This window comes from Zingiber officinale, chromosome 6B (genome assembly GCF_018446385.1).
Source record: "Zingiber officinale cultivar Zhangliang chromosome 6B, Zo_v1.1, whole genome shotgun sequence".
NCBI lineage: Eukaryota > Viridiplantae > Streptophyta > Magnoliopsida > Zingiberales > Zingiberaceae > Zingiber > Zingiber officinale.
In genome coordinates this window covers 112,130,264-112,144,672 of record NC_055996.1, presented here as the reverse complement: position 1 = coordinate 112,144,672, position 14,409 = coordinate 112,130,264, and the positions used below count along the sequence as shown (strand labels likewise).

Below are 14,409 nucleotides of genomic sequence, written 5' to 3'. Positions count from 1 at the left end.
AATAATGTAAACTCTTTGTTTTTGTAGGTTTAATTATTAATGTTGTTTATTTCATTAGTGTATTCATTGACACAAAAATGAACATTTAAATATTTCAAATACTTAGACTTTATTTTTCCGCTATCGTATCAAAATTATAAAAGGTTAGTAAAATTAATGTTGTTTTTTGAGATTTATCATTGATGGCCATAATAAAAAAATGATTAATCATAATTTAATATTATTATCATAATCATACTCATACTTTTCATGATTGTTTTTATTACAACCACTATTAGATTCTCATTAATGATTCATTATTATTCAAGATAATTAATTAATATGATACAACTTAAATATTTTTATTCAATATTAATATAACATTTAATAAAATAAAATTGTAATATTCAAAAGTCTTTTATATATATATATATACAGAATTGTTATGCTGCGGACAAAGCAGTGCGGACCGCTGCGGACATGTCTTCCTGATCGGTCACCAGTCCGATCAGGGAACCTCCTGATTGGTCCAGAGACCGATCAGGGACTCTTGATCGGTCTCTGGACCGATCAGGGACCCTCCTGATCGGTCTGTAGACCGATCAGAAAATGATCAGGAGTCCCTGATCGATCCAGAGATCGATCAGGAGGTTCCCTGATCGAACTGGTGACTGATCAGAAAGATATGTCCGCAGCGGTCCGCACTACTTTGTTCGCAGCATAGTAATTCTGTATATATATATATTAACATTTCATGGTTATATGCATATAATTTGCGGGAGAAAAATAAATAAAAAAAATATTCTCAGATTAAAAGGGCGCTTGCATTAAAAAAACATTTATTATCTAAAATACTTTGTAATGTTTCTTTTTTTAATAATTTTGACTTAAATTGTATTATTTATGAATAGAATTTGGTTTTAAGATGATATAATTTTAGTAAAAATTGAGCGACTTTGTCCTTTGGATATTTCAGGAATTAAATCAACGGTGGACCGTTATTTAATAAAATTTATTATTGTTATTATTATTAATTAATCTTACTGCTATTATTGTTATAATGAGGTTAATAACTGCTTTAAATCCCTGCTAATTTGGTATCTTTTCTCTGCGGTAATGATTCACGAACCAGAGGACGAGAGGGCAGGTAAAACAATGGAGGGTCTCATCGACATCAAGGATTCCTGGCGAAAGACTTGGGATTTTGCCGGCTCCCACTCTCCTTGCACTCCACGCTGAGGTCGAGGAAAGTGGCGAACGGAGATCCCCGGTGGTGTCGAACTGTAGATCACTGGCAGAGGAGAGGAAGAGGTCGCCGAAGATATAGACCACGAAGATGACCATAGAAGAAGCTGGGAAGAGGAAGATGAGCAAGAAAGATGAGACCTTTGAGCAAGAGCATAAGATGGAAGAGGATGATGGAGGCGTAGCGGGGAAGACGGTGGTGGTCGGTGTTAGGACGGACCCGCAGAGCCGAGAACTCCTCACGTGGGCGCTCGTCAAGGCTGCCGCCACCGGCGACCGTGTTGTCGCTCTCCACGTCCTGCACTCTTCCCAAGATCCTGGCGATCGACCCGCCGCTGTGTTCTCGATCGCTAAGGATCTGGACGGCATGCTCACGGCCTACGAGGGCTTCTGCAATCTTCAGCAGGTTCGCTTCTGCAATCTGTGTTCTCGAAATCGCAGTCTTGCTCTCAAAGCTGGGATTTTCTCCCTTTACCTTGCGTTTCCGACCCATTTCTTTGGCAGATCGACCTAAAGCTGAAAATTTGCAAGGGCTCGTCCATTCGAAAGGTTTTGGTGAGCGAAGCGATATCTTTTTCTGCGTCGATGCTCATCCTTGGGGTCAACAAGAACAGCCACGCCGCGATGTGAGTCACAGTGCTTTCTAGCAGTTCACTGTTGCATTTTTTGTTTTTGTTTTTTGTTTTTGTCTTGATATTCTCTCACTTGAGTTGCCTTGTCCTCTGCTAGGTCTCCTTCCATCTCTGTTGCTAAATTTTGTGCCAAAAGGCTGCAAAGCAATTGCTCTGTGGTTGCATTGAACGAGGGGAAGATTGTTTTCCAGAGAGAAGCTGCAGGTTGGTCTTTTGCTAGGACTCTTGCAGTCTTGCTCTCTGCTCTTTGATTTCACTTTTGTCTTCTGTAGTCTTTGGATTTTAATACTGTGAACAGATAACAGCAAGTCTCAGAGAAAGTCGGGTAAACCAAGTATGATTAACCGTGATGAGAGCTACGAATTGTTCTGTCTCTTGCCGATGGTTGGGCAGAGGAGGCTGATTGAAAAAGACTCGGACACTGCTTCTATTCTAAAAGATCAGTTGAATGGCTGTAGAACTCGTGATAAGAACAGTTTATCCACTGTCGGTGTATCACCTAGAAATAGTTGTTCAATTTGCGCACCTGAAAATGATGCTGCTTCTTCAAATGAGTTGAAGAACGGAGGACAATCGGCCTTAGTTCCATTAAAGAAATCTGAAGTCCCTCCAAGCAACTCTATGACAGCTGTGGCTAAAGATTTACCGGAAGCCTGGCATGGTTGGTCTTTGCTGAAAAGGTCGGTCTTAACCTTCCAATGGGCAAAGAGGTTACCAAGCCGACAGACTTCTGTCCATCCCGATTGTAAGTCAAAGAAGTTAGATGGAGATGCGAGAGTCAAATTTGAAGGAGAAAATGGAGAAATTGTTCGAGTTCAAGGTGATTCACCACCACCCATTTGTCTTGTCACAGACGCTGAAGGTAGGTTGCATGAGGAGTTGCAGACGCTTCAAGAGAAATATTCATCTGTTTGTAGACTATTCAGCCACGAGGATCTTGTGCAAGCGACATCCAATTTTTCTCAAGGTTTGCTTCACTTGGTTTGTGATGCACAGTAGCTTGTGATCATCTGAATTCACCTTAATTCAATAATCAATGCAGAGAATTTGATTGGAAAGGGTGGTAGTAGCATTGTGTACAAAGGCCATCTTTCAGATGGAAAAGAATTGGCTGTAAAGCTTTTGAAACCATCTGAAGATGCATTGAAAGAGTTTATTTCAGAGATTGAGATCATCACCTCTCTGAATCACAAGAACATTATCTCACTACTTGGGTTTTGCTTTGAGAATAATGGACTGATATTGGTCTATGACTATGTATCACAAGGTAGCTTAGAGGATCTCCTTCATGGTAAGCTATTTGCACTCATGATTTTGCTAGTTTTCATCTTTTATTTTCTTTTTCTTGTCCGAGTAATATGTAGCTGAACAAATTGTTCCTTAGGTGAGAATGCAAACAAGCATGTCCTCAGTTGGGCTGAAAGATACAAGGTAGCAGTAGGTGTTGCAGAGGCACTTGATTATTTACATGGAGGTGGTAGTACTGAACCTGTGATTCATCGGGATGTGAAGTCCTCAAACATCCTTCTCTCTGAGGATTTTGAACCACAGGTGTTGTATATTAACTCTATCAGTCTACTTCAGTATCTCTAATTCCATATGCGTAACACATGTTCTCCTGAATACATTTCAGTTATCAGATTTTGGATTGGCAAAATGGTCATCAGCTTCAACATCACAACCAATCTGTGATGATGTTGCAGGAACTTTTGGGCATGGTTTCTCTGTCCATTCATTTATTTTTGAGATTGTAAGTTCGACATTCTAATCTAGCACTTTCAATGACAGGTACTTAGCTCCTGAATACATTTTGTTTGGGAAAGTTGATGAAAAAATTGATGTCTATGCATATGGAGTTGTGCTTCTTGAGCTCCTTACAGGGAGGAAGCCCATCAGTGCAGGTTGTCCCAAAGGCCAAGAGAGCCTTGTCTTGTGGGTAAGGTTTCATCGTCGTTGCTATTTGTAATGTATCCAAGTCAAAAAAGGCAGTCAGCTGGATGTTTTATTAAATAACCTGATATCTCAAGATATTTAAATCTTAACTTTGATAAACTTGTTGGATGTAATTCACGGCTTTCATGTATATTACTCTTTATAATCACAGGCAAAGCCAATCTTACAAGATGGAGATGTTAAGAAGATAATAGATCCATGCTTAAAAAATGATTTCGATAGTACTCAAGTGGAAAGGACGATCCTAGCTGCTTCCCTTTGTGTAAGGCGGCATCACAGTGCACGACCTCAAATATCACTTGTAAGATGTTTTTTTCCTGATCAGAGTCATAATACATTTGTGTGCGTATTTATTTAAAGTTATTTGGACTTGTAAAGGATTTTCTTGGTAGAACTCACAAAGGGATAATGCTCCATGAATTATATTGCAACTTAGCTTTTCGTTGCAAACTTCATTCCAGGTTCTGAAACTGCTCCAGGGAGACAATGAAGTTGTTGAATGTGCAAGAGCCGAAGTCAGTTCTCATTTTGATGTGGAAGGTGATGAAATATTCAACCTCGAATCTGACATTCGATCCCATCTTACTCTAGCGCTGCTTGATGTTGACAATGGCACGAACTCAGTTAGCAGTACTGCAAGCACTTCTGTGGAAAACTACTTACAATGGACATGGAGCCGTTCGGACTAACATGTATAAAGTGTGGTGGCCACTCCTGTATAGTGTGTTCTTGTTTCTTAATTCCTTGTTTTTACATTGTTTCCTTGATTATACAGCAAAGTAGGAGAAACTGTTGTCAAGCATCTGGAAGAGGTTCTTTTTTTTTTTTCCCGAAGGTACGATTTAGGTTTTCTCCATGGTAGTCCTCGTACAATTTGGGGAACTAGTTATGGAGTTGATTGTTTCTTGCACATTGCCCTCTAATTGATTGAATTGTGATTCTAATGTTGCTTCATCAATTCTCTAAATTGCATATTGTCGTTGAATGACCAACTGCAGTTTGAATATGATGAAACAGATGCTAAAGCATGTTTCTTTTAGCTGAAATTAAGTTACATAATCAACATCGAACTGTTGGTTGAAAGCTGTCTTGGAACACAAAAAAGGAACCACTGTGGTTATTTGTCATGAAGAACATTTTATAAATAATTATGAACATTTTTTCAGTTCTGTCAAAAATTTTTTTTTTTAATTTGATAAAGGATACAATTCAATAAAATTTGTGATAATATATAAAAACACTAATGTTTAACAACTTGACAGCCGTTGGTTAAGGTAAGGTTTAATCTGATCTCAAGCTATAAAAATTAATAATTAAGAGAAAATTTTCTAAAAAGTATCAAAATATCCTTACCAATCCATCAAATATACCCAAGTAACTTTGCTTTAAGTTAAACAACATTATACGAGTATGATTAAAGTTTTTTAAAATACTAGTTTAAGCAACATGAAATAAGTATTTATCTGAAAAATAAGAAAAATTAAATTTCTCATGATTTTTTTTTTCTGAGGATATATCCGTGAGGCATTAACCCCTTATCCTATTATACTAAAATTACTATTCTCTAACCCTAGGAATTAAATTTCTCTTTGACAATACTAAAGAGTTGTGAAATTCTTGAAATTTGTTTATTGCTTTGTTTGAATAAATTAAGCATGATGACGTAAACTATAATTAATTAGGTCAGTTGGCGTATAAAACAAGGCAATTACAAGATCTAAAATTTATTGTTAGATGATTTTTTTTTCAATATATAATTCCCATCATAGATATCACGTGGATATGAAAAATTAGTAGGCAAGGAGAGGAATTAATTATATTCAATTTGGCACCATTAAAAACGGAGGTATATATATATTGTGATTGTTTTCCTCTTTTACTTTCTGTCAAAAGAAAAAAAAATAATCACAATAAAAACAATTCACATGCTCTTTTATAAATTATTTTTCACTAACATTTTTCTTTCTCTATTATTTTCATTCTTTTATTGGAAGCTCTTGCTTCTAGAGTTCGCTTGTGGAATGTAATCACCGTTGATTCAACTACCACGCCAAAGAATATAATGCATGTCATTCTTCCATAGTCAACATGCAGCCCCTTCTTCCAAGGCTATAGTTTAAGCTCAACATCATATTTTTTGACAGAGATTTAAAATATGTAAAGGATGAAATGATAGAAAACGAAAGAGAAGATTAGATATGCTCTATGGTCACATCATTCCACACTTCTGATTTATGTCCATGCAATAGTTTTTTCCTTTTGGAAGAAAATTATGTCTCTTGAGGAGTGGTGCAATTCTCATGTTAAATATTGTATTATTATCTTGCGATCGAAATGACACCCTTCCCAAAGGATCTGTTTGAGCATGCTAACGAAGCTATTGGGAGCAAGATTTCTAGGCAGGTTAAAAAAGAAAACTAGAATCTGCAAGAACAAAAGTCGAACCTAAAAGAAAGATTGGGCAAGATTTAATAATGTAACTTTGGTTCCTCCTTTAGAAAATTCTTCAGTGGATTTGGCACAATGCAGAGTGGATTTCCAACATCGAATACTTAACTCTTGTGTTAGTGGCTTTCACAGGGTACGCCACAAAATATGTTTGTGGATTTAGGCAAGTGATTTTGAATCCATTGCATCTCTTTTCTCTTTTTCACTGTACATTTTCCATGCAACTTTAGATGTCACTAAAACACACTCCATGATCTGGTTGAGGATCCTTGTAACTTGGCATGCTACCTGCTCCCGTATAATTCGCCCTTAAGGCTATAAATAAGCAGAATAAGTGATTTCGAGTTAGCAAAAGTGCTGCAGGCAGGCTAAATAAAAATGGAGAAAACAAATGGCATTCAAGGAAGAGGAATTCAAAATGCATCTTCTCTTGAAGAAACTAAACCAAAGATCAAAGCTAACGAAGAAGAAAATGATGAAAAGAAGGAAGACAACACATGTTTCCAAGATAGTGCCTCACCCCAGGTAAAATAATCGAATCACTCTTTTGCTTAATGTTCTAATATAATCCAATCATTCTTTTCCTTAGTGTTATTCTCTCTGAAAATAATATAGTTTTCCATATCTCTAATATCATCCAATCACTCTTTTGCTTAATGGTATTCTCTCTGTAACAAATGATCTGGTTTTCTATGTTTCTTTCTTTCTAAGCAGAAGCCAACATGGAAAAGGTTCATGGCCTATGTTGGACCTGGATTTCTCGTCTCTATGGCTTATATTGACCCTGGAAACTGTAACTCTCTCTCTCTCTCTCTCTCTTTTATCGTATATCTGCAACTTTGTGGGTGTGATATAAACCTTCTCTTTTTTGTTGAAGTGGAAACTGACCTGCAAGCAGGAGCTGATCACAAATACCAGGTAATCTTTTTTTTTTAATGAAAGGAATGATTCCATGAGTTAGAACAACTCACTTTGGTGATTCTTCATACAAACAGCTTCTATGGGTCATACTGATCGGGCTGTTATTTGCTTTGATAATTCAATCTTTAGCCGCAAATCTTGGAGTCGTAACAGGTCTCAAAATCATTAACTTTTCAAATTAACAAGATCGATTAGAAATTTAGAATCCAATGTGTTCAACATTGTCAAACAACGAAGCTTGAAACAGGAAAGCACTTAGCTGAACTGTGCAAAGTGGAGTACCCAAATCATGTCAACTTTTGTCTATGGTTGCTTGCGGAAGCAGCTGTGATTGCTTCTGACATCCCTGAAGGTTGGATTCAGCTTCTATCTTTGTTTTTAGCAAACAATTCACCCAAATAACCAATTGGAAGATTTGTCCCAGTGATAGGAACAGCCTTTGCTCTCAATATACTGTTTCATGTTCCATTGTGGGCTGGGGTTCTAATCACAGGATTGAGCACACTTTTATTGCTTGGACTTCAGAAATATGGGGTAATTACTTTCGACCTGCTGAAATCTTATTGTTCCACAAGGAATGGATATAGAATGACCTCTCTCAAAAAAACGGGCAGGTTCAGAAGCTTGAAAGACTAATAACTATTTTAGTGCTTGTCATGGCTGCTTGCTACATTGGAGAGCTGAGCTATGTGAGCCCCCCTGCAAATGAGGTGGTCAAGGGGCTCTTTGTGCCTAGTCTGAAGGGCAGTGGTGCCACTGGAGATGCTATAGCACTCTTGGGAGCTCTTATCATGCCGTAAGTAGCATTCAAGTCAGAATGGATCGACACATTGTATCTATTCGAACTGACAAATGAACTGTCTTTGTAGGCACAATTTGTTCTTGCATTCAGCTTTGGTGCTATCCAGGAAGACACCACCGTCGATCAAAGGAGTCAATGTACAATGCTTAACCTGACTAGTTACGCGTCTCATGGATAGCCAGAATTAAATCTTACATTTAAGACATCTTTGCCTTTTGAAAAGGATGCTTGCAGATACTTTCTCGTGGAGAGTGGATTTGCATTATCAATAGCATTGCTCATCAACATCAGCATTGTTGCTGTCTCTGGAACTGTTTGTACTGCTAATGACTTGTCTCAGCAGGACTCTGATAGATGCGATGATCTTACACTTCATTCTGCATCATTTCTGTTGAAGGTTTGTCTTCATTCTCAAGAAACATGAAGACTAAGCCTTCTGAGGTTTTACTATCTTATGAATGACTAACTTTTCCACCAATTTTAGAAGAAGTGTGTCAATTTCATTACTGTTCCATTTTTTTTACAGGATGTCCTTGGAAAGTCTAGTTCAACTGTTTATGCCATTGCATTGTTAGCCTCTGGACAGAGCTCTGCAATAACTGGTACATACGCTGGGCAATACATCATGCAGGTGGTAATTTGATAGGAAACATAAAGATCATATAAAAATGTATGATATGTTTCACCCTGCTTGAAGAAGATTCGTAATCTATCTTTACCCAATTCCGAATTCCCTTGCAGGGTTTTCTAAACATGAAGATGAAAAAATGGCTGAGGAATCTCATGACTCGATCAATCGCAATCACTCCAAGTCTCATCGTCTCCATCATTAGTGGTTCCTCAGGAGCTGGACGGCTCATCATAATCTCATCGGTACTATTGATATTCCTTCTCCAAGTTTCATAATATTAGTATTCAGAAGCAATATAAGTGCGAGAACAAGATTTTTTACACAACATTTCATAAGTATCAAAATTCTCATTTATGTAATGCAGATGGTACTATCATTTGAGTTGCCATTTGCACTCTTACCTCTTCTCAAATTCAGCAGCAGTCGAACAAAAATGGGACCTCATAAAAGCTCAATATATGTAAGTTTACTCAGATAATTTATATTTGCAAGTGATAATTAATAGAGTAAATGATTATATATATTGGCTGTGTAGATCATTGTGGTGTCATGGATTCTTGGTTGGCTTCTAGTAGCAATCAACATCTACTTCTTAAGCACCAGCTTTGTCAGTTGGCTCATTGATAGCAGCCTACCAACAGTTGCTAATGTTCTCATCAGCATCATTGTTTTCCCTCTCATGGTAGTGTACACTCTTGCTGTCATCTACTTAACCTTTAGGAAGGAGACTGAAGTTACATTCGTCGACTCATTGGATTCTTCACATGTTAACATAGAGAGTGGTGGTTCATTTCAAGTTGATGGAATGAGTAGATCTGAAGTTGCACCCGTCAGAGAGGATCGTGCAGATATCCCCCTCCATGATTAGATAAGGTTCCCATTTACTTGGATGGAAGATATGATATTCCACTGCGTACTTTCCCTTATCTCTTGACATGACTCCCTCCTGAAAATTGTTGTTTTGTGGATTACCATATGACTCTTAGATTTAAGGAGACTTACTTGTAGCCTAAACATCGCTCCAAACTCATGCAAAGTATATTTGTATTTTTTACTTTTAGATTCTTAGATTGTGGTGTGATATAGTGATAAAGGGGAGTCCACTAAGTACGGGTCAAAGGACAGAGATAGTACTGCTGATATAAGGTATGGTCAACAGGCGGATCGTACAACGGAAGCTTATACTGTCTTGTTAGGGATATACATGCCCTGTTAAGGTATGGTGTCAGAAGCACTTTCCTGACAGGTTATTTTATAGGATAAATAATAGAACATTTCCATGCCTCGAGGAGTGTGCATGTCGCTTATAAAGGGGAGTTCATGCACCGACAGAGGTACGTAGTATTCACTATTCATGTCTGTGCTTACTGTTGCTCCGTTTTTCCCTCTTCCGGTGACTGAGTTGAGTGTCGGAGGGTCAACGTCAAAGACCCTTCCCTGGATCGGCAATGACGTTTCTTGTGTTGCAGAGTGGAGTGAGGTCTACATCCAGTCAATGCAGCAGCCACATCCCCAGCTAGCCATCTCCGCAGTTTTCGGACAAGATCATATTGGCGTTGTCTATGGGAACATAGCATGCATCCGATAAGTAAGATGGAGGATGATGGACGATTCACCACAGTGACTTTAACAAAGGAGGAGTTGGATAGGCTGATACAAGCCCGAGCAACAAAAATGGTGGAGCAACAACAGCAACAGGCGCTGGCCGAGTGCCAAGTACATGAGCTTGCGACATCAGCAGTGGGTCATCATATTGGATATAGAGATTGAGCGGAGCATGTATCCATTCGGGGACCCCTTCCCTGAGGATGAAATTCTCAGAGGGTTACGGGCTCCGCTCTACTACGCTGGAGGCAGCTGGGTCGATGAATTCCCTAGCATTTTGTGGCCCATCGCACCACACCAGGAGAGGTGACTAGCGTCACACCGTTCTATCTGGTCTATGGAGGTGAAACAGTGGTTCCAGTGGAAGTAGGAGTAGAGTCCGATCGGGTGCAGCTCTACGACGATGGGAACGTCGAACGAAGACTCATGGAACTCGGCCTGGTGGACGAAGCCTGGAATAAGGCCGCCATCCGGCTTATAGTGTACAGGCGGCTTATGAGGCAGAACTGCAACTGGAGGGTGATCCCAAGGTCATTCTAGGTCGACGGCCTTGTGTGGAAAAGAGTGAAATCGGTCGGCGACGTCACCAAGCTTGAAGCCCTATGGGGAGGACCCTATAGAGTCATTCAGAAGCTCCGCTTGGAGACTACTACCTACAGGAAGAGGACGGGAGAAGGCTCGAATAGCCTTGGAGCGCGAACCATCTCCAATCCTATAGGGTCAAGTGAGAGGTGCATGGTTAAATCTAGATGAAATTATATCAACGTATGACCTGTAAATGTAGGTGAATAGTGAATAAAATTCACGAGTGTCCCAGACTCTTGCGCCGATCAGCCAAGTTAAAACCCGAGCGGTGACTATAAACCTTTGTCTACGTCAATAGTCGAGCGGCGATTATAAACCCTTGTTTATGTCAACAGTCGAGCGGTAACTATAAACCACTGTCTATGTCAACAGTCAAGCGGTGACTATAAACCCTTGTCTACGCCTTTAACAGTCGAGCGGAGACTATAAACCCCTGTATACTCCTTCAACAGCCGAGCGACGACTATAAACCCGAGTCTACGCCAAGAACAGTCGAGCGTCGGCTATAAACCCGAGTCTACACCAAGAACATTCGAGCGGCGACTATAAACCATTGTCTACGTTAACAGTCGAGTGACGACTATAAATCCTTTTCTATGTCAACAGTCGAGCGACGACTATAAACCCTTATCTACGTCAACAGTCGAGCGATGACTATAAACCCTTTTCAATGTCAATAGTCGAGTGGTGACTATAAACCCTTGTCTACGTCAACAGTCGAGCGACGACTATAAACCCTTGCCTACGTCAACAGTCGAGCGGCAACTATAAACCTTGATCTACATCAACAGTCGAGCGGTTGTTGGTGCAGTTTGCACTAACGGTCTAACTCAGGTTTTGATGAATGACAAGTGAGTTAAGTTAGGTGCTTGGTTATCTAACCATTTCACCTACTGTACAAGAGTTAACAGTCTAACGAAGTCTAGATAGGTCGACAGACCGACCGGATATCTGGCGAGAAGTCTGGATAAGTCAACGGGCCGACCGGATATCTGGCAAGAAGTCCAGATAGGTCGACAGGCCGATCGGATATTTGGCGAGAAGCCCAGATAGGTCGACAGGATGACCGGATATCTGGCAGGAAGTCTAGATAGGTCGACGGGCTAGCCGGATATATGGCAAACTGGTAAGTAAAGGTAAGTCACTAGAGGAGAGTGACTAAGTGAGGGTACGTCGCGGTTGAGGGGACAGCAGACTTAAGTCCAGGTTAGGTCCATTTTGGATCCCTAATCTGAGAAGTTGACTAGTTCCGAGTCCTTGGAGGATAGAAACGAATTACTACTCATTATTATAACTGTGCTAACTTTGTTTTCCAGTATAGATATTTTAGTTTTGGACTAACATCTTTTTGCAGGACAAAAGAGTAAAAAGTCTTCGGATGAACAGTACCCGAAGGCACCTTCAAAACTGATGGAAGGCGCCCTCGAAGGTGCCTTCAGAGGCTTTGGATGGCGCCTTCCACAGGATTAACTTTGGACCTTGTCGTAGATAAGAGCCGGGATGATCGGGATCAGACTTCTCGGGTTGGAGGTGCCTTCAATGGTTATGGAAGGTGTCCTCCAAGCCCTTTATAAGAATGCTCGCCCAAAGCTTCAAACACAACACTCATACGAGCTTCTACGCATCCAAACGACCTTCCGACTGCTCCGGGCTCCTACTATGACTCTATTGCGAAGCTGCTACGTCCGACTACTACTCTGAGTATTTCCGACCACGACCAGCAGATCGACACACGAGCTCTCTCACATAAAGGTGTTGGTAACGAAATTATTTCTTTGTAATTAATTATTGCAAAAGAACAAGTGCAGAGTGTTGCACTTGTTCTAACTTTTCTTGTATCGATTCCCTCTTCCAGAGGTACCAGAAGAGGCATTTTAGTGGATTACCCATCGATAGGTCCACGAGACCTGGGTCTTGGAGTAGGAGTCATTGAAGGCTCCGAACCAAGTAAAACCGACCGTGTTTTCTTGTGTTCATTTTCTTATTTAATTTTCCGCTGCGTACTCATGTTTTTTTTTAAAAAAAAATGATAAAACAAGTTTTTAAAAACCATGTGATTCACTCTCTCCCCCATCACATACGTCTCGATCCAACAAGTGGTATCAGAGCAGGTTTTGCTCTGAACTAGTGCAACCACTAATCAAGCTAGGGGGATTATTTTTTTTTTCTGAATTTTAGTCTTCATTTTTCTATTTGAACTTACTCTTCAAATAGCGATTTCTCGTTCGTAGTTCATTGAGCTCTCTTTTTTCCCTCAAACTCTGTTAATCCAAGACCAAGTCTTGGTACCTCTCTTTAATTTTCTATCTACAGCTCTAGAATGACCCAAAACGAAGGGTACAACACTGTTCGTCACCCATTCTTCAATGGAGATGGCTTCCCATACTGGAAGAAGCGGATGGAGGTGTACTTGAAGATCAATTTTGACCAATGGTTCAGTGTCACCAAAGGATAAAAGGCTTCAGTCGACCACAACATCAGAATTCCAATGGACCCGGAAAATTAGAATCTAGAAATAAAGAAGGCCCAGATTGACTTCAAAGCCCTCAACACAATCTAGTGCAAGTTAACAAAGGAGAAACTGAACCATGTCAACCCACACGAAAACACCAAAAAGCTATGGAACAAACTCATAGAACTACACGAGGGAACCAACGACGTAAAGGTAACGGAAAGAGATTTGTATTTAAATAATTATTTAATATAAAAATGCAGGAAGGCGAGACTACCAGTTAGTTGCATGCGAGGATAAAAGATATCCTCAACGGACTCCACACAATCGACCACCAGATGGAGAACTGGGATCTTATAAGATACGCTCTAAACGCATTTCCTCGAAATGCACTGTGGGCCTCCATTGTGGATGCCTACAAGATTTCGAGGAATTTGTCTAAGTTAAAATTAGATGAACATTTATTGTGAATTAGAGCTACACGAACAGACTAACACCAAAATCGAGAAAGATATTTGTCTTATTGTAGAAACGTTGAAAGGAATATCTAGAACTAAGCCGGAACCTAAGGTCGAGTTTAACCCAGACTCAGATGATGAAGAATACCTGGTGAACTTGGTAAGAAAAATGTTCACCGGGAGAAAGAAGAACTTCACCAACAAAGACTTGCAGAAGATCAACTCCACCTTCAACTCTAACAACAAGAAGGTGACATGCTTTCGATGCAACAAGAAGGGACACTACAAGAACGACTGCCCGAGTCTGAAGAAGAAGAGAGCCCTTAAGGTGACTTGGGAAGAATCGTCCGCAGAGGAATTAGACGACGAAGAACCAAAGCACGCCAACTACATTGCACTGATGGCGTATGGACCAGAATTGGAGAGCGAATCGGAAGACGGGCTTGAACCTGAGTGAAGTCATGAGTCCGCACTCGTTTCCGAAGGTTCCAATGAGGTACATTTCAGTTTAAGCAAAAAGTTTTTTAAAATCATTGCATGCTTAAATAGGAAATTAACTATTTATGAAAATCAAATAAATGAACTAACAAAAGAAAATAAATCACTTAATGAACAACTAAACTCAACAACTAAACCGATTCAATCTGAAATCCTGACTCAAGTTGCAAAACTTGAGGAGGACAAATCCAGGTTGATAA

The 14,409-nt window shown here is 39.8% G+C and overlaps 2 protein-coding genes across 4 annotated transcripts; both read left to right on the top strand.

The window, feature by feature from the left end:
- Nucleotides 1–1,071: 1,071 nt before the first annotated feature.
- Nucleotides 1,072–4,763, top strand: LOC121988951 (inactive protein kinase SELMODRAFT_444075-like). Of its 2 annotated transcripts, XM_042542690.1 has the most exons (11): nucleotides 1,072–1,630; nucleotides 1,729–1,850; nucleotides 1,954–2,060; nucleotides 2,155–2,823; nucleotides 2,899–3,147; nucleotides 3,241–3,407; nucleotides 3,490–3,569; nucleotides 3,645–3,792; nucleotides 3,961–4,110; nucleotides 4,271–4,501; nucleotides 4,585–4,763. In XM_042542690.1, the coding sequence occupies exons 1-10, from the start codon at nucleotides 1,316–1,318 to the stop codon at nucleotides 4,496–4,498; spliced, it is 2,235 nt and encodes a 744-aa protein (XP_042398624.1). In that variant the 5' UTR covers nucleotides 1,072–1,315; the 3' UTR covers nucleotides 4,499–4,501; nucleotides 4,585–4,763. The 2 variants fall into 2 exon arrangements, with proteins under 2 accessions (XP_042398624.1, XP_042398623.1); XM_042542689.1 differs by having other exon boundaries at nucleotides 4,271–4,763.
- A 1,470-nt stretch (nucleotides 4,764–6,233) lies between these two features.
- Nucleotides 6,234–9,625, top strand: LOC121988950 (metal transporter Nramp5-like). 2 transcript variants are annotated; one of them, XM_042542688.1, is made up of 14 exons: nucleotides 6,235–6,782; nucleotides 6,972–7,050; nucleotides 7,135–7,175; nucleotides 7,253–7,331; nucleotides 7,426–7,530; nucleotides 7,603–7,712; nucleotides 7,793–7,974; nucleotides 8,048–8,117; nucleotides 8,204–8,377; nucleotides 8,507–8,611; nucleotides 8,722–8,853; nucleotides 8,976–9,071; nucleotides 9,147–9,293; nucleotides 9,388–9,625. In XM_042542688.1, exons 1-14 carry the CDS (start codon nucleotides 6,636–6,638, stop codon nucleotides 9,418–9,420), a joined length of 1,500 nt encoding a protein of 499 aa, XP_042398622.1. In that variant the 5' UTR covers nucleotides 6,235–6,635; the 3' UTR covers nucleotides 9,421–9,625. The 2 variants fall into 2 exon arrangements, with proteins under 2 accessions (XP_042398621.1, XP_042398622.1); XM_042542687.1 differs by having other exon boundaries at nucleotides 6,234–6,782; nucleotides 9,147–9,625.
- The last annotated feature ends 4,784 nt before the right edge of the window (nucleotides 9,626–14,409 follow it).